At 28.9% G+C, this 22,105-nt stretch overlaps 7 protein-coding genes across 9 annotated transcripts; 6 read left to right on the top strand and 1 right to left on the bottom strand.

Moving 5' to 3' along the window:
- The first annotated feature begins 3,449 nt into the window (after window positions 1–3,449).
- LOC145190693 (uncharacterized) lies at window positions 3,450–4,040 on the top strand. Its single transcript, XM_080067582.2, has one exon. It carries the CDS (start codon window positions 3,450–3,452, stop codon window positions 4,038–4,040), a length of 591 nt encoding a protein of 196 aa, XP_079923708.2.
- Window positions 4,041–4,564: 524 nt separating this feature from the next.
- Window positions 4,565–5,344, top strand: LOC145190684 (putative tRNA(His) guanylyltransferase). The gene has a single exon (XM_080067570.2). It carries the CDS (start codon window positions 4,565–4,567, stop codon window positions 5,342–5,344), a length of 780 nt encoding a protein of 259 aa, XP_079923696.2.
- A 380-nt stretch (window positions 5,345–5,724) lies between these two features.
- Window positions 5,725–6,822, top strand: LOC145192655 (set1/Ash2 histone methyltransferase complex subunit ASH2-like). Its single transcript, XM_080069971.2, has one exon. The coding sequence runs from the start codon at window positions 5,725–5,727 to the stop codon at window positions 6,820–6,822; it is 1,098 nt and encodes a 365-aa protein (XP_079926097.2).
- A 363-nt stretch (window positions 6,823–7,185) lies between these two features.
- Window positions 7,186–7,842, top strand: LOC145188607 (phosphomevalonate kinase-like). The gene has a single exon (XM_080065085.2). It carries the CDS (start codon window positions 7,186–7,188, stop codon window positions 7,840–7,842), a length of 657 nt encoding a protein of 218 aa, XP_079921211.2.
- A 212-nt stretch (window positions 7,843–8,054) lies between these two features.
- On the top strand, window positions 8,055–10,989 carry LOC145192687 (histone-lysine N-methyltransferase SMYD3-like). The gene is made up of 4 exons (XM_080070008.2): window positions 8,055–9,017; window positions 9,208–9,516; window positions 10,248–10,589; window positions 10,733–10,989. Exons 1-4 carry the CDS (start codon window positions 8,345–8,347, stop codon window positions 10,927–10,929), a joined length of 1,521 nt encoding a protein of 506 aa, XP_079926134.2. The 5' UTR covers window positions 8,055–8,344; the 3' UTR covers window positions 10,930–10,989.
- A 154-nt stretch (window positions 10,990–11,143) lies between these two features.
- On the top strand, window positions 11,144–22,070 carry LOC145195269 (coiled-coil domain-containing protein 57-like). Of its 2 annotated transcripts, none has more exons than XM_090080662.1 (15): window positions 11,144–11,824; window positions 11,911–12,026; window positions 12,387–12,522; window positions 12,729–12,961; window positions 13,244–13,444; window positions 13,901–14,059; window positions 14,541–14,703; window positions 14,783–14,858; window positions 14,946–15,065; window positions 15,380–15,544; window positions 15,656–15,957; window positions 20,891–20,951; window positions 21,139–21,291; window positions 21,387–21,641; window positions 21,756–22,070. In XM_090080662.1, the coding sequence occupies exons 1-15, from the start codon at window positions 11,450–11,452 to the stop codon at window positions 22,055–22,057; spliced, it is 2,817 nt and encodes a 938-aa protein (XP_089936788.1). In that variant the 5' UTR covers window positions 11,144–11,449; the 3' UTR covers window positions 22,058–22,070. The 2 variants fall into 2 exon arrangements, with proteins under 2 accessions (XP_089936788.1, XP_089936789.1); XM_090080663.1 differs by having other exon boundaries at window positions 11,240–11,824; window positions 12,695–12,961.
- LOC145195256 (atrial natriuretic peptide receptor 1-like) lies at window positions 15,669–20,585 on the bottom strand. Of its 2 annotated transcripts, none has more exons than XM_080073071.2 (7): window positions 20,271–20,585; window positions 19,740–20,138; window positions 19,226–19,512; window positions 18,781–19,147; window positions 16,908–18,662; window positions 16,465–16,638; window positions 15,669–16,271 (listed from the first exon to the last, which is right to left on the bottom strand). In XM_080073071.2, exons 1-7 carry the CDS (start codon window positions 20,488–20,490, stop codon window positions 16,195–16,197), a joined length of 3,279 nt encoding a protein of 1,092 aa, XP_079929197.2. In that variant the 5' UTR covers window positions 20,491–20,585; the 3' UTR covers window positions 15,669–16,194. The 2 variants fall into 2 exon arrangements, with proteins under 2 accessions (XP_079929197.2, XP_079929190.2); XM_080073064.2 differs by having other exon boundaries at window positions 15,773–16,271; window positions 16,454–16,638; window positions 20,271–20,583.
- Window positions 22,071–22,105: the final 35 nt, after the last annotated feature.

Raw genomic sequence — 22,105 nt, 5'->3', positions numbered from 1 at the left:
ATACAGAGGCACCAAAACATAGTTTTGGACTCCATTTTTCACGTTTTTACGTAAAAAAGAAAGAAGCAATTCAACAGCTAACTTCAGTAAATTTAAAACCATTTTTTTAAATTAAAATAATTTTACGAGCTGATTATTCTGGTAACGATAATCCAGAGAAAATTTTTTAATGATAAACTATTAATTGTTTTAAGAGAATTCGTATTCTACTTTCTTTATATATATATACATATAGATACATATGTATAATAGTTTTAAGGCCAATAAAACTCATATTTTGGTCCGTGGAGTAGGGAGGGAGTTTGCACTGGGACTCACGCATGGGTGAGTGCTCACTAATTTAACGATAAAAAAACTTATTTTAAAGCTTTTTTAGGAATAAAACTTTTTATAAACTTTCTGGGAACACAATAGTAAAAACTTTTAAAAAAATTAGCCCAAAAAACAATTCATTACTAGAAAGGAGAGGTGGTGAACGGAAAACTACCCCACCTCTTCTTTGCATTTGTTCTTTGGCTTCAGAGACCCGCCTTTAAAAATGGCCCGAGCCTTACTCATGCTTTTGACGGGCCTGCTTACTCTTTCTTAAAGCTTAACTTTAATAGAGGTTTCAGGGATTGAATGGTTTAATAAGTTGTTTCTTAAACTTTCGAAATTTGGATTGTTAAAGTCAAAGTTTCGAAGACTACTTACACAAATCTGGAGTTTGAAAATTTCAGAGTTCTTTCGAATTTTTAAAACACGAATGAATTTATGCGACAGAGCAATTTTTCAAGAAAGTGTTTGTAAATTTATGTTTCACAGTCATTTACTATTACCGAGAGATTGAAAAAGGCACTAGGTAATTAAAAAAAAATTTAGTAATCAGAAAGATCTATGGCCGCACTGTTTGTCCAATTTCTTTTTTTTTGTCGGGTTAGAGTAGTAGGAGATTTTCTTTTTTAGTGCGAGTCTTAGTTTACCTTATTATTTTTTCTGTTTCAATTTTCACAGCAGATTGTGCCTGATCTAATTATCTATGTTGGTTTTGTTAATCAAATTGCCTTAAATCAAAATTTGACCCTCCCGGCACCTTTTTTTACCCTTCCCCTTACGGCAGTACGCCATAAATGTATTAGTCTTTAATGTTTAGGACAAAAGTTTGAGTGGACTTAATGCATAAACTTGAACAGTCACATTTTAAGAAAAACATATAGAACATTCTATGTTATCCAAAAAAAAACAAAAGTTTAGTAGAATATTTTTATAAACAAACGATTCATTTTTTCAACACTGCCAAGAATATAGGCATAGAAGTCCTTTGGTACTTTTTTAACTAAAACTTAAAAAAGTAATGACCTACAGAATACACGCTTTGAACTTCAATCTTCTTTTGAGAATAACATAATCTTCTAATCTTTCATTGGAAATGACAATTTTTTTTAAGAATCCATTTTGCCCATTTTGGAATTATCTTTAAGAGATCAATCTTCTTTTTGCACTGTTCCATGCTCTGAAAAAGTTATGCTATATTTCAGAGCAGAAAGAATGGCTTCTTTTTTGTTTACCACTTTTTTCTATACATTCAAAAACTCGATCAAGAGATAAAAAAATTTTAATTGAAAAAAAAAATGCTTGATACCTTTAAACATAAAACTGGTTCCCACAAAATTTTTCAAACAACAAAAAACAATTGAGCTTTTGTTCTGTGATTAACAAGCATTAGAAAATAAATGTAGATCTAATTGTACTTTTGCTCCTCTTTATGTTGTTCAATCTTTAACTTAAACAAAGAGTGAATCAGTCTAAAGAAAATTCATTAAATCCACTACCGTTCTGAGTTTCCAACAATATTGGGTTGACAATAGAGTTGAGCTTTCATTGATTTTTAAATTAAAAACGATAAAAAAAAATCAAAATTTACTGGTAAAAAGCATATAACCTCATAAAAAATGGCCCATAGAATGCAGTATTAGATAAATAAAACACAAAAAGTTTGGAGATTTTTTTTTTGATAAAAGGTTTTAAGGGAAACAAAGTGTATCAAGTAAGTCGTGATTCATTTTGGATCAAAATTTTTTTCACAAATCATTCAGCAGTAGAAAACTCCCCATCAGACTCATTGCTTGATAGAGGAATGGTCTCCAGTATATTGAACAAAAGTTCAAGATTTGCATTTCTTTTCCCGGTCGCTTCATTGACTAACATTTCTTTCGAAATGGCGTTAAATTCGTGGTATAAATAGTTTAAATAGTTTAATTTTGTGTTGTTTAGTTTACCTATTATTATATCTCCATTAGAAAGTACTGTGAGGGCGGCGTTTTTATTAAGCTCTATTAACTATTTAGTCTAATTTTTGTTTGTTATTTGGCAGGTTGATGAGTCTTCGTGTACCCAAGACTTTCCGGTACGAAAATTCCTCAACGGATTTAGATGCCGATGGTAAAATCGTTAATTAGCACCATTTTTTTATGGACCTCATGCATTCCCTAGATGGAAGGGACCTGTCTTATAAATGCAATATACAAGCCTACGAGAAAATATTTACTAAACTTTTGATAACGGTAATGAAAGAATAAAAGAAATTATCGCTAGTAAAGTCATAAAAAAATCACTATGTAAAGAAATGTTGCCGCAAGAGAAAAAAATCTATTGCCTCCGCGATTATGTGACGCTGTTAAAAATACCTCAACACTTCTGGCTAGAAGCCTTCGTTAAGGTCAACCTATTACAGAAGCAGTTACTACGATAGCGTTGACCTATGTCATGTCAATTTAACCTTTACGTCGCGGCAGACATTTGATTTCTGCAATTTGGCGTGATACGTTAGATAATATTTTTAAACAATTTTCCCAAAGTTTTTCTTTGTATATTAAAACATCGAAAGTTAATGTTTGTTTTGGAGATCTCTAAAATAGAAAACCGATTTTTTGTTGTTTTGTAAATTGCATATTTTGCAGAACAAGAAAATATAGCAAGAGCGCCAAAGCGGTCCGATTAAAAGTAAATCAAATAATATTAAGTATCGACTTGCGTTTTTACTCTTACATGTAAATTACCTAAGTCCTACATTAGCCAGCTATGTATCAAAATTAAATGTTATTGATTTTTTAAATACGGTAAATTCGATAATTTAAAACGATTTTAAGTTATCTATTACTAATGTTCAGTTAATAGAATTTACACTACAATAGCTTTGTTCATGCAGTTTTTAAAATCCTAACTTTTCTTAAACTGTTTTAATCATTTATAGTTATGTGTTAATAAAAAAATTAAATAAAAAAATACGACTAAAAAATCAATTTTCACCTCCCAAAATGTGTACACATTTTCTTTTATCATTTTCTTAGTATCATGATTCAGTACAAAACTGTTTAGTTGTCTAAATTTTATAGACTGAATGTTCTTATGTAAGTAATAAATCTGTTTTGATAATGCAGTGTGTTTATTGTTTAGAATTTTTTTAATAAATGAGTACCAGTCTCCATAGGAAAAGAGGTATCATGGTGGTCAAAGCTTTAGAACTTCAGACTGAAATTCTTGATAATCCCATTGAGATTTGTAATATTGATGAATTAGTAAAAGAAAAAAAAAACTTGTGCGAAAAAATAGAAGATATTTTAAGATCTTGGGAAAGCAAATATATCACAGTAGAAGATAACTTCTTAGAAAAAAAGAAAGTAAATGAAGTTGCTACTCAAAATAAAATAAAGTACCTTAGAGAAGAAAAATTCAGAAAACAGAATAGTATTCATAAAGCAAAGTTAGTGTTAGAAGAAGTAAGCACACAAAAAAAAAAAGTTGAAGAAAATCAAAAGGCTATAAAAGAGAAAGAAAATACTTATGTTTTAAAAGAGCAAAATGCAGTACGAGATCATGCTACTTTTGCTTTATTCAGCAGTACATTTAGTTTGCGTTGGGATTATACAAGTTCTGATGATGAACTGAAGGGAATTTTATTGGGAAAGAAGAATCTCACTCCATTCTGTTTGCAAAAGAAAAATCACAATAAATTAAACACTGTAAATTATCTTTGGGATATGATTGAGTTATCAAAGTAATACTGTTTTATTTGTATATAATCTGAGGCTTTCATGTTTTTATTACACAGTATAATACTTTATTTACTATTTTTAAAACAAATTTTTCATCAAAGAGTTGGGTGTTTGTATAAAATTATACCATTTCTCTATTTATTAATGATTGAAAGTGTGTGAAATATTATGTGATATGTCTTAATTCAGTAAATAAGTGTAAATTTTTTTCTAAACTTTAAGGTATGATTAAATATTAACAAATGTCATCCCAATTCAAGACTATAAAAGTATTTCTTACTAAAAAGTGATTATGTCTTTTACATGAATTAAATATTTTAGATTGAATTAAATATTTATAAAATATTTTAAATGTTGCTGAAAGGGCCTTATCATACAGTCTTAATTACAAAGTGCCCATTTTTTTCTAAATTAATACCTTTTTTTTTTAATCCTTCAAAATCCCTCATTTTAGACTTTTGACTTTATTTTATTTTATTTGCTTTATAAATGTGACATAAATGTTACTTTTTATTTAAACAGACTTTAATATGGCAAAAAGCAAATATGAATATGTAAAAAAATTTGAGCAAAATGATGCTTGTTTGCCAAATTGTTGGATTGTAGTCCGGATTGATGGAAGAGCCTTTCACAAGTTTACAGAGGAGCATATGTATGAAAAACCTAATGACATCAGAGGGTTATCACTTATGAGTTACTGTGCAAAAGAAGTGATGAAACAATTTCATGATATAGTGATCTCATATGGACAAAGTGATGAATACAGTTTTGTTTTTGCAAGAAATACAACACAGTTTAGTAGAAGACCTTGCAAATTAATGAGTAACATTGTATCGCTATTTTCATCTTGCTTTGTTTTTTATTGGAAAATGTTTTTTACAAACAATCTTTTGTATCCTCCTCAGTTTGATGGTAGAACAGTACTTTATCCATCTCTTGAAAATATTCGTGATTATTTAAGTTGGCGCCAAGCCGATTGCCATATTAACAACTTGTATAATACTTGTTTTTGGTCATTGGTTAATAAAGGTGGATTAAGTACTTTAAATGCAGAATTAAAGCTAAAAGGAACGCTCTCCAAAGAAAAAAATGAGTTACTGTTTTCTGAGTTTAACATAAACTACAATGATATATCCCCAGTTTTCAAAAAAGGTAGTATCATAGTTAGGCACAAAGTTAATGAAGAAATTTTGAAAGAGAAAAATGGGGAATTAGTTAGAGTTATGCGGGAAAAGACTGATATTGTTATCTGTCATGAAGATATTATTGGAGAGAGTTTTTGGAAGAAGTATCCAGAAATATTAGTTTAAGTTCTCTTTTATTTTTAAACAATTTGGAAAAAGAAAAGTTGTTTTTTCTCAACTTAGGTTTGCTCAAACAAAGACTTAAAATATAATGAATATTTAAAATAATGTAATACTATTATTGAACTGACATGTGAATATGGATAATTCTCTGTAATGTTATTTTTCTATTTTGCACATTTGATATTTAGAAAAGTTGAGTAATATTTTTTTAATTAAGGTAAAAAAATTTTGGGATTTTCTTACTTGAATAATTAAAAAAAGAAGGATATCTTTGCTTGCTCTGAGTTAAAATCATTAGTTTTATTTAAGCTATTGTTAATTTGATTTTTTATCATTTAGAGAATAACACAAAATTTTGTCAATATAAAATTTATGAATATAAAATGACTATTGATAAGTTTGATGCTGATGAAGATGCACTGGTATCCAGTGACAGTCAAAGTACCGAACCAGCAACAAAAGGTAAAAAAGCTGCACGTGGTAAAAGACGAACAGCAGACTTTGAAAGAAGTATTACTGCCAATAAAAAAGCAAAAAGTGACTCTACTTCTAGTGCTCTATTACCCTTTCATGGATATCCTATGGAGCACCCTTACAATAAAGATGGGTATGGGTACATTCTTGCTGAGCCAGATCCCAATGCAGATCGTCGTGATTTTGAAGAAGACTCATTTGCTGGCAAACCAATTCCTGGAGAAATATATAGAGTATCCTTACAACCACATGTTTGTTTGGCTCTTCATGATCGAGCTCCACAGCTAAAAATATCAGAAGATCGACTTAGTGTAACAGGAGAAAAAGGTTATTCATGTGTACGTTCAAACTATGGAGTATCAAGAGGAGATTGGTATTTTGAGATAACTATTACAAGCATGCCTGAAGGATCAGCTGCTAGGCTTGGTTGGTGCCAGCAATATGGAAATCTACAAGCCCCTTTAGGCTATGACAAGTTCAGCTACTCATGGAGGAGTCTTAAAGGAACTAAGTTTCATCAGAGTCATGGAAAACATTATGGGGAAGGTTACACTGAAGGGGATGTCCTTGGTTTTTATATATCTTTGCCTGAAAATAGTATGATTACATCTGAAAATCTACCAAAAACATTTAAGGATAAAGCATTGATTAAGTTTAAAAACCATTTGCATTATGAAGAAAAAGATATGAGTGAAATTGTTGAAAAAAAATTAGTAACACATTGTAACAGTAGTATTTCCTTTTTTAAAAACGGAAAAAACCAGGGTGTAGCATTTGAAGATATATTTCAAGGGGTTTATTATCCAGCAGCTTCATTATATAAAAACTCTACAGTGGAATTTAATTTTGGCCCAAAGTTTAAGCTTTTACCTTCTCTTCCCTTTTACAAACCTATGAGTGATCGTGTTGAACAAATGGCTGTAGAACAATCTCTATCAGATCTAATATACTTAGTTTGTTATGAAGATGAAAAACGCTCAAAAAAGAAGAAAAAAAAAATGAGTTGAAAAAATTCAAAAATGAAATGGTATTTATATATTAGTAATAATGATGTAGTTTGTTGACAAACTTGAAACTTTTACAATAGTTGTCATATTTTTCAAAGTGTATGTAACCTTGTTTGTGATAATATAACTTATTAATAAAAAGTGTTTTTCTACATTTTTAAGATAAACTCATTATTTTTTATGGCATCTTCTTCTAATAGTAGCTTGTATTACAACAAAACATTATTTTCAAATTTGTTTTTAATGTGTCTAAATGAAATTTATACTAAGTTTTAAATAAAATCTTCTAGATAAAATATATTCTGCAAAAACCTACTTGCCTATTTGTTTCTGTTTCATACTTACTATATATTTTTAGTTTATATGATGGAAGTTTGTTTGCATAAAATCATCATAGTTATAAGTGGTAAAAGAAAAAGTGGAAAAGATTTTGTTGCTGATAAAGTTTATAATAAGCTAGGGGAGAACAATTGTATACAAATTAAAGTGGCTAATCCTATTAAAATGCATTTCTCTAAGAAATATGGACTTAATTTTGAAGAAATGTTAACATCTTCTCTTTACAAAGAACAAGTTCGCAAAGAAATGATATCTTGGGGAAATGAGCAAAGAGTTGCAGATCCTTATATATTTTGTAAAATGATAAAAAAAGATGCAATCAACTCTAAAAAAAAAATTTGGATTTTAACTGATGCAAGACTGCAAACTGATATCGAATATTTTAGGAAGTATGCAAATAAAATGCATTTTACCTTTATATGTTTAAGAGTTGTTGCAGATATACAAACACGCCAACAAAGGGGATGGACTTATGTTGAAGGTGTTGATGATGTATCTTCAGAATGTGGTTTAGATGAGTATAATCAATGGGATTTTATTTTCTATAATTCAAATGATGATGATGTTGAAAAAGATATAGATGACCTTTGCATTAAAGTTGAGAACTTATTTCAGGAATTGAAATTAATGACTAATAATCAATCAAAAGAAACTATGCTCCATTTCTCTAATACCATGTGACAAAAGTATAGGTTTAGTAAAGCAATAATATAATGTTCTTGTGATAGAGTACAAGAAGTAAATCAATTTTTTTATGTAGATACTATTTGAGTAGAAAATTATTTTAAGAGTTAAATAATCTTCTAGTGGCGCTAAATTTTTGTTTGAACCTAACTGCAAAATTTAAAGTCATTTTTAAAGCACAAGTTTTTGCAAGATGTGCAATTTATACAAGTTGGAAATATTTGCTACAAATTGTTAAAAGTATATTTTGATATTCAGTTAAGTGTTATAAACAGTTTGTCATTATTTTATACTTTGCATTGACTGTTTTTAAAACTTTCTGCACAACTTATGTAAGTACTATACAAATATAATGTATTATATTTATTAACAAATTGTTGTTAATGATTTAATTAAAGTTAAAAAAAAAACAAACAAACAAAAAAGATAAATGTTTAGTAATTAGGATAATTCCATGCAAACTAAAAACTTTTTTTCTTTGTGATTGTTGACATTCCAGATGAGAAGACTTCAGTATTTCTCTTATCAAACAAATTTACAGAATATTATTTTTCTATTTGATAAAAAACTTTACATTAAAGATTTCAAGATAACTATCACAAAAATGGTGGTAATTCAATTGTATGAAGTATTTGAGGCTGAAGAAAAAGGAAGAGGAGTTCGTGCTTGTCAAAGTCTTAAACGTGGTGTGGAAGTTCTCAAGGAAGAGCCACTAGCATGTGTACTTACTAATAGAAAATATCGTGGCATAAGATGCGACTATTGCTACAATGAATCTGAGAGGCTTTTCAAATGTTCAAAGTGTAAATTTACAGCATACTGTGGCAAAGCTTGTCAAGCAAATGATTGGTTAATGCACAAATATGAATGTAAATGTCTTACTAAATCTGCTCCTAAACAACCACCTGATTTCTGTAGATTGGTTAGTCAGTTAATATTCTATTTTTATTATATTACAAAAAAGACATCAGGAAATGGTCTGAATGACCTTTATGCTGACAAGGAAAAGACTTCTAATGCAAGGAAAGAAGCATTTTTTACATTTGCTGCAGTGTTAGTGGAGTATCTACAAGGTTTAACTATTGATTTTCATAATATTGACATTTATGGCCTGATGTGCAAAGCATCATGCAACAGTTTTGCCATCACAAATGCTGAGCTTAACTCATTAGGTATGTGTCATTTTGAATGTTTACAGTTAGATACTTAAAAATATTATATTTGAGAATAAAAACTAAATTTCTGAAAATCATGCTAATTATAAAGCCTAACAATTCATCAAAGATAAAATTTTAAATGATTAAAAATGTTATTGTGAAATATTTGTCAATGGTTTTTCTAGTTAGTTGCTTTTTTTTTTAGGGACTGGTATTTATTCATCAGCATCACTTTTTAATCATTCATGTGATCCTAACTGTGTTGCTATTTTTAATGGTAGAGATATTTCTATTAGAACAATCAAGCCTATTGCTAAAGGAGAAGAGTTACTCTTGTCATATATAAGCACTTTAGCAGCTTCTGATGTGAGGCAGCTTGAGCTTTTAGAGTCATATATGTTTACTTGTAAATGTGCAATTTGTATCAGAAAGGATGAACATGACTCCCTTATGAAAAGTGTCAAGTGTCCACAACCTCAATGTCTATGCATGAAATCTTTAACCAAAACTACAGGTAAAATAAATTGATTTTCTAACTTTTTTTTTTTATTGAAGTTTTTCTTTGAAATTTGTTATTGCTCAGTTAAATATATAATGAAGGAAGAAATGGTAATGAATTTCAAATTTGTATTCAGCAACAATTTCTTTCAAAAATTGTTGCTGAATACAAATTTTGCTTTAATTCTTACAATCAAAATTTTCAACAAAAAAGTAGTATAACAAGATCATTTATTATTTTGTTAGATTCTTATCATAAGTTTAAAACCCCTTTTTTGACTCTCAAAAATATATATATTGGGGTTATCTAGCTAAAACCCAGGATTTTAATACTAAGACTTAAAACTAGACTAAATCAAAAAATAGTTTTTTTAATTTTTTTTTTTTTTAGATTTAATGTTAATTTCTTTGATTATTAAAACTTAATCAAAACTTTTAATGCTGCATGAATACCTGACGCAAAATGTTTGAGCACTTTTTTATGCAGTAGTTTAAATGCTTCCATTTAAACTAATTATTAGCTTAAATACTGCAAAATGCTTCAAGACAATATGATATATAAAATATATAATATTTCATTTAAATGATTTTATAAAAAATATATTTGCTCAAAAGTGAATGTCATATATCAAGTCCCATGCTTCAGTCAATATATTGTTTTATCTCTTGTTCTGTATTTCTGTTTTATCTCTTGTTCTATAAAGACACATTTTTGCATAATTTGAATTTCTAAAACTTTATTCTTAGAAAATAACATATGTTCATGTTCAAAAAATTGTGAAGCCAGCAATGAATATCTCTTAAAAGCTAGTGATTGCATGGACAAGTTACAAGCATTATACAATTCAATAAATGTTGTTCCAACAATAGAACAGCAAAAATCATTAACAGAAATTATAAAATGTGGAGAAGAAATACTTAGCTCACCAAATATTGCTTTGTTACAGTGCTATGAAGTAGCTATGGATGGTTGTGTAGAGCAAGGAGATTGGAAAGGAGCTTTTCAATATGGCATTAAACTTGAACATTCATACAAGACATATTTGTCAGAGTATCACCCAACTCTTGGATTGCATTACTTTAAACTAGGTTAGTTTGAAGATTTGTATCTAGATATTTAATATTTATTTATGCTTTTTTCTGCCAAGCAATAACTTAATGATTTGTGTAGTTTTAGGCTCTCAGTTGTAGTTACTGTTTGGTTCTCAGCAATACTTTAATTTGAATTTTAGGTAAACTGGCAATACAAATTGATGATACAAAAAATGGAATAATCTACTTGGAGAAGGGCTATAAAATTTTATCAATTACACATGGTCCTTCATTCCATTTGGTTATGAAATTAAAATCTTATTTAGATGAAGCCTGTCAGGAGATGGCAGAAATTGAGAAATATAAAGCTTTAGAGAAAAGATATATGCAGCACTAACTGATTATGTTTTTTTACAATAACTGATTATGTGATTTTTGTTTATAAAAAAAAGAAAAATTGTAGCTTTTTTTGTTAACTTTGATTGAAGCACAAAAGATTTGGATATAAAGATGGCTTGCTACTATTACTTCAAAATCAACTCTGTGTGTATGCCCCGGTCATTTATTGACTGTTTCTAAATACTTTAGAGTCTTAACTTTTACACCATCATATATGGTTGTCCAAAAAATGAAAAATTGGACTTAAATACTGTTTTGATGTTAACAAATGTTTATTTGTTTTGTTCATTGTGTTTTTGTAATTTTTTGAAATTAAAAAGCTGTACTAAACAAGTAATCCATTTATTTTAGTTGTTTCTTATTGTTGCTTTTATAGTTAGGTCAGCCTATTAAGAGTTTTTTATAATGGGTTTTAAGAAAAGATTAATAGGAAGCTTTTGTTAAATAAAATAATTACAGATGTAAATATTTTAACTTCCATGTAAAAGTTTAGCACAAAACAGTGAGATGATTTTCACATGACTTCCAATGCTGCTGCTAAAGATCTTGAGACACTTAATACACTTGTAATTGCAAAAGAGCAGGAATGGCGCAATCTTTTGCAACAACAAATAAGTGCGCTTACAAATGAGTTGCTCAAAAAGGATAAGCAAATCAGCCTGGAGAGATTACGTTTTAGTAAACTAAAAAAGGATTTTGAGTATAATTTAGACCTCCTAGCCAAAAGAGATATAGAGCTTGAAAAGTATGATTGCATGTTTTTAAAGTTAAAAGAAAATGTGAGATTACAGGATGCTGAGTTAAATGAAATGAAAATCAAAATAGATTTTGCAGAAAAAAAATGCAGTCAAGCCATGAAAGAGAATGAAGAAAATTGTATTAGTTATCAAATGGTAATTTAATTTGTAAATTTTTAAAGATATTTTGTGTACTATAAATGTTAAAAATTACTTTAATAAAATTGTTTGTATTATAATAGAAGTTAAAAAATCTTCAAGATGAAGCAAATATTTTTTATGAGAAGAAAGAAATTGAAATTGCAAATGAAAAGCTCCAGCACGAGCAACTAATAAACAGTTTTCTGAAACAAAAGAGGTTGGTTTTGGTTAATTATGATAAATTTAAGATTTTATACTATATTTATTAATTTTTGATTTATCAATATTTTTATAAAGATTAAATCACTCTTGTTGTGGTTTCACAGATCTGCTAGCCAGTTACCTTCTACTCACTAATATTTTTGCCTCTGCGCATCAGTTTAATTGAAATGTCAAAATTTTAAACTAATCATAAATCTTCTTCAAATTTTTTCTGCATAATTTTTTTTGAGTAATTCAGATTGACTTTCAAACTTTTTAAGTTAAAGTGTTTTTTTTTTATGGTAGAAAATTTAGATGAAAAATTAAAATAACATTGTCATAAAAGCAATTTATTTGTTGGTTCTTTATGTTTTAGTGAATTGGAAGAAAATTTTGAAATGCAAAGATTTAGGCTTTGTCATGAGAATGAAATTAAACTGAATAATCAGAAGAAAGATTATCAAGATATTCTTGATCAAAAAGAAACTGAAATATACGAAAATAAGTTGAAGGTATAAACAATAACTATTTTCTTATTTTTTTTTTTTTGAGAATTAAGAAATTTTCAAAAAAGAATTCTAGTTGAATGAGTTATGATTGATGTAAGATATATATGATGTAAGAATCTTTCTTATGATATCTAATTACTTTATCAAAATGCCGTCAAAAGAAATTTTCTCTTAGGTTAAAAATGCTGTCAAAAGAACTTTTCTATTAGGTCAAAATGCTGTCAAAAGAGGTAGAATTGCTGCAAACTTCTGCATCCTTAGCTACAGATCATGCTGCAGCAGACCAGGAAAAATTAATGAAGTTTGAGAAACAGTTGGCGGAAAAGGTTTTGGAAATTGAAAGTGTTAATAGGATGAAAGATAATCAACTCAAAGAACTAGAAGCAAAAGTTGAAGAATTTTGTCAAAGCTCAATTAAAAAAAAAGAAAAGATAAGAAAAAAGTAAATTTTTTTCTCTCTACTTCTTTTTTTTTAAAGATTCAATAGATAATAGAAATTGTATTGTATGGTAATAAAAATTCTTAACTAGAAGTTATCTAGTCAAGAATTTTAATTACTATGCAATACAATTTGATTTTCAAGAGTTGCATTGATAAAAATGAATAACCAGTGTTATAAGCTATGTAAGCTCTGACTGAACTGCTCATGTTATATGTTTGGATAGCTGGGTTTTTTCCCCAAAGAGTAATGAGAGTTTATGTTAATAAGAGCATTTTTGTTTAGATGGGAAGATCTGCAAAGGTGTTGCACCAGTAAAGAAAAATTAGTAGAAGATTTGAAAAAATCAGCCATTGAAAAAGAAGAAATTTTTCAAAAAAAGTTAAAAATTTGTAATGAACAAAATGAAGCTTTGAGTTTTCAATTAAAACAATGCCAACTAAAGTATTCTAACAATGAAAAAATACTGGAAACTAAGTTGCTCAGGTATTTAAGAATAGTATTTGTAACTTCTTAAATTGTGAAAAAAGTTTTGTGGTTGAGAGACTGAAAAAAATGTCTGTAAATATTGCTGTGCAGTAGCAACTTTCAACCAGTAAAAATTCAAAACAAACTAAACTCACTTTAGATTTTCCAGTTCAAATTAATTATGAAATTTGATATTGATTTGTTACCAGTCTTGTAGTGTTGTAAGTGAGGAAACAACAAGCCATGGTTTTCATTGAACTTACAGGACAGTATTTCAGGACATTTTTTTAAGAAATGATTCTCTAAATTTCGTTATAAAGTTTTTGTTGATGATTTAGCTATTATTTAGGTTTATCAATAGTTTAAGTTATATATTTAATGTACTTTTATAAATTGTCAGTTTAATAATTACATAAGTCTTTAATCACATTATAAACTGGGTGTTTTAAGTAAATAATGCACAACTTTCTATAGCACAGAACAAGAGATAAATCATTTAAAATTCATCGTAAAGCATCTGCAAGACAAACAGAGTCAGTCTACAGTAGCAAGAGATGTGGAGAATGTAACGTTACATTTATCAGAAAGCAATTTGAAAAAAGATTTAGATACTTGCAAAGTTAGTCTTCAAAAGTGAGTGTTTGTTTTTTAAAAATATTTAGATTGCTCTAAAAAGTACTTGTTTCTCAATAAATTTACTTTTTATTATTATTATTATTATTGTTATTATTATTATTGTTAGTGTTGTTTCTATTGTTATTATTGTCATGATAATTATTACAATTGTTGTTGTTGTTGTTATTTTTATTATCATTATCATTTATTGTTATTATTTTTTTGTTGCTCATTATTTTAACAGTAAAAAAATGTTAAAACTTGATGGTTATAACCATTGAGAAGGTCCTTTTTTATGAAAATACAGGTCAGTTTTGATATCTAAAAAAGTCGTTCGAGGATTTTTTATATGGCTAAAAAAATCTTAAACTGTTATCAATAGTTCTGTAAATTTTTAATTTTTAAAAATAAAAACAAAAGTAAAAAAAATCCATCATCAATTTTTGTATGATAATTCAATAAAGGTTTGGAAATCAATAAATTTTTATTTCATCTTCAGATGTAAAAAAGAGTTGGAGTTTGCACTTGAAAGAGAAAAGATACACAAAGAGAACAACATTCTATCCCAAGAAAACTGGAAAAGGCTTACGGAAAATAAATTAAACGAAATATCCGATAAGCACAGAAACGTTATCTCTGAGCTTGAAAAGGAGCAAGAAAAGGTGTGAAATCATCATTTTTAAAAATTTTAATTAGATTTAAATTTAACAAGATTTATTTGTTTGAACTTTTTGTTTTTAGTTAAAAATAATTCTTCAAGAAAAGGGAGATGAATTGCTTCAGAAAGAAAGTGTAATTCAAAAATTAAAAGAAACTGGTAAAAAGGTGTTTTACAATATTTTTTTTTTTTTTTTTAAAGTTTGTTTTGTTAACAGTAGGTCATTAGTTACCCTTTTCATTGTAGATTCAATGGCACTTGATGTCCAAAATCAACAACTGAAAATGGTTATTAAAGAAATGCGTACAGAGATGGAATTATTTAGTGAGCAAATGAAAAATCAGAGTTTAAAACCACCAAATGAAAGTATGGACTTTTTATACAGAGTAATACTTGTTATTAAGTAACTAAAAAAAAAAAGAAATTTTTTTGAAAGTTGTATAGTTAGTTAAAAAGAAAAATTGTTATTGTTAACACTTGCTGGTATAAGCATTGAGAAATCCCTTTTTTTATATAAAAATACACTATTTTAATATCTAAAAAAAGTTTTTCAATTATCTTTTAGTTTTTCTAAAAAAGTTATAAAATAATTTGTTTGTAGAGTACTTAACCTTATTGTATTTTGTTCTATATTAGTATATATATTTGTATATTTGTATTGTTGCATATTTGTATTGTAGCTTATCTATTGTCCTTGGAGTCAGAAATTGCATCTCTAAAATCAGCAAATCGTGATTTGAAAAACAAGCTTGAAGACCACACAACACAATTGGCTTTGGGCAAATATCCAGTCATATTAGAAGATTCATGGCAAACACAGCTTGGTAGCCTTAACAAAATTATAGGTAATATCACTCACTAATAAAACTGCTCAATTGTTTTCTTCTTGAACATATTCTTCTAACTTGTTAACGTTTGTTGTATATGTTTTTTTTTTTGTTTTCTTTATTATTAAGGTGTGTTGCAAAATGAAAAAACTGAGTTATTAGCTTCATTAAAACTGAAAGATTCCACCATAGTTTGCATGAGGAATAATATTACTGTGCTTGAAAAAGAGAAACGCCAACAAGCTACTACTATAGAAGCTATTTGCTTTGATTCATCTTCAAGAATAAAGAACTATGATCATAAAATAAATGCTATGAAAAAACAGATAAGTGATCTTCAACTTGTGATTTCTCAAATCAGATCAGAATCGGAACTTAACTGCAAACATAGTGTTGAATGCAATTTAGATGCAACTTGTCACAATTGTAAGGTCTGTTTACATTTGCAAGTTTGTTTTCCAGTGGTTTTAGATATTTAAAGGTAGCCTGAACGTACTGGTAGTTCAATCATCTATTTGGTTTTTATGCATGGTAAATTTTTCTTTAACTTTTTCCCGCTACTCTTGAAACTCAAATATTGCTGCTGCCATCAAATTTTTTTGTTTTTTTTAATAACCCATTTTTGGAATTCTACATCAAATTCGGAAGGAAATTTCCAGCTAACTAAATCAGGTATCCAATCTGGGAATGCAACTCCAACAGATTTTAATTCTCTCAAATAAGAAGGTGCAATTTTCCCAACATCCTTTATACAAAAAAAAGTTACTTATAACAGCCTTCTTTATATAAAAAATGCAGCAGTTATAATTTTTGAATAAGTAATTACCCTTCAAAATGAATTAACCATATTGTTAAGAAACATGGTTATTTCTTTAGGAAGGAAATCTGTCAGGTAATCTTACGCTTTATTAACAAACCATAAGTTACCTCATTTTCACCTGCATATTCGAATACATAATTGTCATCATTTCTCAACAACTTTGTTGTACTCTCTGTAACAACAATTGTATTGATAGGTACATATTCAGCAAGTGAGCGGACATAGTTTACCGTGTTACCAAACATACTGTAAATGGGCACTTTGTTTCCTGTAACAACTCCAGTTGCAGGCCCTGTATTTAACAATTTTACTTTGACATATCTCGTTTTAATATTAAATTAACAATTTAACTAGTTTATTTACTCACCTTTCAATGGCTTGTCAGATTAAGATTTTTAAAATCGTTTTGGAGTTTATTTATTCAGGTTTTTTCTCTTTAGTTGTTTATAGTATATAAAAAGAAATATCAAACTCTTTTTTTTCATCTAATATTTGCTTTTTTGTTCTTTTTTTTTTTCTGAAAAAATGAAGTTTAAAAGACTTTGGTAAGAACATGCTTACCTGTATGGATTGCCATAGATAACTTTAAGTTAGTATGCCTTACATATCTCCATTTATAGATAGACAACTGTAATGATATTTTAACTGCAACCCTTGCCAGGTCTGCAGCTTCTGCAATTGTTTGAAACCCTGGAATATTAGAACACAAAACTATTTCTTCACGAATGGAGATTAATTTAAAGATGCTTTGACATTCATCTGTCATCAATACTTTCTCTATCATTTTATAAAAGTCGTTTAATACATTTACTGCTTTTTGCGGTTCAAGCATTTCACAAATTTTGTTGAAATTTTCTAGCCTTACAACAAGTAAAGAAACAGAATTTAAATATTGAGGTTCAATTGTAGATCCTTCTAGTAATTCTCCTGCAATTGGTTTGGGAACGCATCTATACAATAGTTCATTTGATTTGACTTTTTCTTTTCTATACATTTCTGATCTTTCTTTCACAGCTTTATTGAGATCTGAACCGTACTTTTCCATCATTTCGATCATATTATCAAGTATATCAGTACTTTCACCGTGAAAGTTTTTTATTAAGAGCTTTATCTCTTTAAATGTAGGTCTGTCCTCAACTAACTCACTTAGACAGCTGTTCATAATATCCAAAAGTTTAGGGTCTAATCCGGTCTGTAAAGTGACATGAGGACGAAAAGGAGGTATACATCTTTTTTTTACATAATGTATAATATCACTCGGTCGCATTTCACTAAACTCAGAATAGGGGGCTTTCCTATTTATAATTTCTGATATAATAATTCCAAAACTATATACATCTCCTGGTTTACTAGTTTTCCTCGGTATATTTATATTTTCAGGTGCTGTCCACAATAAAGCTTCATATTTATCTTGTTCATTTTCGATTGATTCTGTTTTGACTGCACGGTTGTTTGCACTAAACTCAGTTAAGCCATAATCTGAAATCTGAAGTACCCAGCGGTGGTTAATCAAACAGTTTTTTGAGGTTAGATGTCCATGCAGTTTAATTGGACTGTCATGCAAAGCACACATTCCGTTTACTATATCCCATAAAAATGTATGTTTAAACACCCAGTCCAGCTGCATGTCCTCATTTAAAAGTACATCATATAAGCTACCTTTTTTGCAAAAATTCTGTACAATGCAAATATAAGGTGATTGTATAGTGACACCTATGATTCGGGAAAGATTTGGGTGTTCTAGATCTCTCATTTGTTTTAACTCAATTGAGATAGCTCTTGATATGAAGATACGCTCTTTTGGTAATTTTTTTAACATAACGTTCTTATTTTGATATATTGCTTGCAGTTTTTTGACACCGCTTGCTTTATTAACTTCACCCTTCTCGTTCAAGATCTCGCCAATGTGCGAATGTGCTCTTAAAAGAATAGTACTTTTTATATCATCTATGTTGATGAAAGACGCTTTACTGTTTATATCATTTTCGTACCGTTGCACTTTGTATATTTTCCATACAATAATTATTGTGATTATGGATCCTATAAAAATACCTACTATCATGATGATTGTTTTTGTGGTATTTTTTTGAAGACAACCGAGGTTATCGAATCCGCATTTTGGTTTATCGCTTGGTGTATGTTCTCCTAACCATTTGATATTCTTCATATTATTTTCTATTGCTTTTTTAATCGAGTCCAAACTTGATTTAGCTTCTGTACAAATATATAATAATGCGCTATCCTCCTGAACATTTATCAACAAGGCATCAGCTATACGTGATCCAGTCTGTGCAACACGGAATGTTCCAGTGATGCCTGTAAAAATGGATTCTTTTTAAATTTCAGACACGTTCTCTTTTTTTTATTGTTGTTATGTATAAAATTTTAAAAAGGCCAGTGTAAACAAAGCATTTCGTCATTTAAAATGACTTACCGTTGATGGTGTGATTTAAGATTTCCCTAGATATCATTGAGTAGTTTGAAAAAAGCTCTTCGATGTTAAACGTTGACTTGAATGCAGTGATATTTAACAGAGTTGGGTCGAATATAGGCAAGCTTGAGTTTTTTGTACAATTTTTTAAACACCCAGTGCAGCTTTGATTTCCTTGTGTGACATTAAATGTCTTACACATGGACGTATTTTTAGTAATGTTAGCGTACAATTCATTTTTTAATTGTTCGATACTGTTTTCAAGGTACTGCTGGTATTTCTTTTTTACGAGCCATTCTGCGTTTTTGAGATATAATAGAATAGAGTCGTGTATGTATGACGCTGAAATTAATGAGTCCTGAATTTCTTCCTAAAAGAACATAAAAAATAATGCTTGGTAAACATTAGTGGCGAAGAAGTGGCGAGGGGATAGTAAAAAAAATCTCACATTGTCTATATTAAACTTCTTCTGATACTCATATGTGATGTTCTTTTTGAAATCAGAGTACTGTGTTGTTTGGCCATCTTCTATCGCGGTTGGTCTTACTTGAAATGTACCAACCATAAGCTTCTCCACTTTTTGATTAGGGTCAAGTATCTTTAGAGCTTTTTTTGCTGTAGCGATATCAAGATTTACATTAATTATTACATACTCACTACTTTTAAGCCATCCTCTTTTATTCGCCTCGACCATAAACTCAATAACATTTTTCTCAGGAGCAAGGGTGAGAATAACTAAATAAAATATATATAAACTATAGAAGATATAGAATAACCTATAATTAGAAAGTTTTTTTTTTTATCACTAAAAGATGTTTAACATGAAAAAGGAAATTAATAAAGATATTTGTGGCGAGTTCATAAATGGTCTTCTTACAACTCAAATGGTAAGAATAAGCGTGGCAGCTACATGTAAATTAAAGACTTTATGGCAATTTTAAAAACGATAAATTTATCCTTACTTCTCACGCTACTTTGTACAGCATCCAAGAGATCAGTTATATTATCGTAATCCTCAGTTACAATTTTTCTTACATCAAATCCTTGAGCAACCAATAATCTCTCCACATCAAGCGCTGCTTCACTCCACCACTCCTCTGAAAATAAAATACCCAATATGTTCCAATTGAACTCCTTAGCTAACGCTGAATAGTAGTTTGCTATGTCTGTGGCGTTATCAATATATGGTCTGACACTTGCAAAATTTTGACTCTCTTTGCTGTCAAAATCAGTGCAATCGTACGAAATCATCATGGCACCAGTGTATTTTGCGCCGTTTAAAGTTATATAACATCCCTCTGTACAACCTGGACCAATAATAGCATTAACATTTTCAACGAAAAAGAACTCGCTTGATTTTCCTAAAATGGCAAAAGTATTTATCCCTTGTTTATTGCTTTCTTTAACAAGATTTAAAACTTTAATTTCCTTCGCATGCGTAAAATACTCTTCATATCTTCACATTTAAAAGTAAAAAAAAGAGAAAAACTCACCAATAAGCAAAGCAGTGTTTTCGCATTCAACATCTTTTATACCGTATTTAAGCACTATGTTGCTTACATTAAAATTCTTTATTGCCATTTCGACTGTCAGATTATATATGTAACTTTCAATAGAGTTCCTTCCTGGTGAAAGTATTCCTATAGAAAGTGTGAACAGACACACAATATCGTTCAACGTTGTTAACAAAACAGCAACGAAAAACGATTTCATCTTTAATTTTTTCTCAGTTCTTTTTCCGCATGGTGATTTATATTTTCGATGGTTAACATTTTAACTCAGGCAACTGTTGATGTTTCTATTAAAATATTAACTCTTTCTTAAATCAATTATTTAACGTGCATTTAGTTTATTTACATTTCATTTTATGCGTTTAAACGATCAGTGATCATTTAAATATGAACGTGCTAAAGTCTCGAAACTAAGGACTATTCGGTTCGAATAAGAAAAACATTAATATTTTATTTCTATACATCTAATTTCCTTACTCGTTTATATTCTCGTTTTGTTCTTTTCATTTTGTTCGTTCAGTTTGGTTATTTTTCGAGGTGTGATCCTTTTTACAAACTTAATCACTACTTCTTTTGACCTTTTTTTTTTTTTTTTTTTTTAGCTGTCTAAGTTGCAAATGCTTTCCGAACCTGAGAAACAATTATTGGATGATTACAAAAAAGGTATATTCTTTTGAGATATTTTTTCCCCTTTTTTTTATTATTATTTATTTATGATTTTTTAAATTTTTTTTTTTTTTTTTTACAGGTTTTTTTCTTCAAACTGTCTTTTTTTTTTTGTTAATTTTCTTTTTAAAATTGCTGATTTAATGTTTATTTTTCATTTTTTTCGATGTAACAATAATATCAGCTTGCGTCACACAAAACCATTTTTGTAAAGATTTTTGTAAACACAAATGGAAACTCAAGTTGGCAATTGAACGAATCAAAAATTTGTTAATTGAAAGAGTGAAAATGATCAATTGCAGTAATCGGCTTCGTGCTGATTTCAAATCATTACAAGGTGAAAAAAAAAAGTTTTTTTTCAAGGTAAATGAATTTAGATTACAAGTTGAGAAGCCAGGAAAAAAACAATTATTTAAATATAATTTCTCTCAGGCAAATTTGCAGAAACTGCCGACATGCTATATGACGATATAAATGACCGCACTTTGAAGTACGCAAAAGTGACGGAAAATCATCCAGAACAAGGAGCGCCAGAAGATTCGGAGATTTGTCAAAAGCAAACAACTTCAGTCATTTTGGAAAATCATCAAAAACAAAACGCGTTAAAAACTTTCGAAAATCATCAAAAAGTTTCACAAACATTAGAGAGTCCTCATAATTTTACTGTAATCGATAAAGAAGTCCGAGGTTCGTTTGTTTAAAATTTTTTTCGAACATGATTAACGGTTAAAAGGGCTGATTATTAACTAACTTCGTACTATTCATTTGATCTCAATCTTTTGAGATCTCTTTTTCTTTTAGATCAGAGTGCTGACGAATATAAAGATATTTTAAATCCAGTTTTCAATAATCTAATATCTTCATCGAGTGATTCTTCTTTGAGAGAGGTCTGGAAACTGCTTGAAATGGGAGATTCTTTTTCAAACCTGGACTCTACTTTTGAGAGCAAACAACAACCAACTCTGGCTGTTCGTGGCAAGCCAGTTGTAGCCGAGCAAAGAGTTATTCAGAAAAAAAGCTTCATTGCTCCGAGATTTCGTGAGAAAAAAAAGTTTGCTAGAAATTATAACGATAAAAACGATGATAATTTTTCTAAGATGTGATAAAAATTCGTAATTACTGTTATTCCTTAACCTTTTTTTTTCATTTAT

This window comes from Hydra viridissima, unplaced genomic scaffold (genome assembly GCF_058129835.1).
Source record: "Hydra viridissima isolate aposymbiotic clone 2 unplaced genomic scaffold, HvirCarnegie_v1 scaffold_2, whole genome shotgun sequence".
Taxonomy (NCBI): domain Eukaryota; kingdom Metazoa; phylum Cnidaria; class Hydrozoa; order Anthoathecata; family Hydridae; genus Hydra; species Hydra viridissima.
The sequence above is the reverse complement of the archived record's forward strand: the minus strand, read 5'-3'. Positions and strand labels throughout refer to the sequence as shown.

Bases quoted from the DNA above. Each gene is read 5' to 3' on its own strand.
- LOC145192655 (XM_080069971.2), top strand. From the start codon at position 5,725: ATGACTATTGATAAGTTTGATGCTGATGAAGATGCACTGGTATCCAGT.
- LOC145195269 (XM_090080662.1), top strand. From the start codon at position 11,450: ATGACTTCCAATGCTGCTGCTAAAGATCTTGAGACACTTAATACACTT. The intron at 15,066-15,379 runs GTATGGACTTTT...TTTGTATTGTAG, and splicing joins TTTAAAACCACCAAATGAAA to CTTATCTATTGTCCTTGGAG. The intron at 21,292-21,386 runs GTGAAAAAAAAA...AATTTCTCTCAG, and splicing joins TGATTTCAAATCATTACAAG to GCAAATTTGCAGAAACTGCC.
- LOC145195256 (XM_080073064.2), bottom strand. From the start codon at position 20,490: ATGAAATCGTTTTTCGTTGCTGTTTTGTTAACAACGTTGAACGATATT. The intron at 20,139-20,270 runs GTGAGTTTTTCT...TTGCCATTTTAG, and splicing joins AAACACTGCTTTGCTTATTG to GAAAATCAAGCGAGTTCTTT. The intron at 19,148-19,225 runs GTGAGATTTTTT...ATGTTCTTTTAG, and splicing joins AGAAGTTTAATATAGACAAT to GAAGAAATTCAGGACTCATT.
- LOC145192687 (XM_080070008.2), top strand. From the start codon at position 8,345: ATGAGAAGACTTCAGTATTTCTCTTATCAAACAAATTTACAGAATATT. The intron at 9,018-9,207 runs GTATGTGTCATT...TTTTTTTTTTAG, and splicing joins TGCTGAGCTTAACTCATTAG to GGACTGGTATTTATTCATCA. The intron at 9,517-10,247 runs GTAAAATAAATT...CTTTATTCTTAG, and splicing joins ATCTTTAACCAAAACTACAG to AAAATAACATATGTTCATGT.
- LOC145188607 (XM_080065085.2), top strand. From the start codon at position 7,186: ATGATGGAAGTTTGTTTGCATAAAATCATCATAGTTATAAGTGGTAAA.
- LOC145190693 (XM_080067582.2), top strand. From the start codon at position 3,450: ATGAGTACCAGTCTCCATAGGAAAAGAGGTATCATGGTGGTCAAAGCT.
- LOC145190684 (XM_080067570.2), top strand. From the start codon at position 4,565: ATGGCAAAAAGCAAATATGAATATGTAAAAAAATTTGAGCAAAATGAT.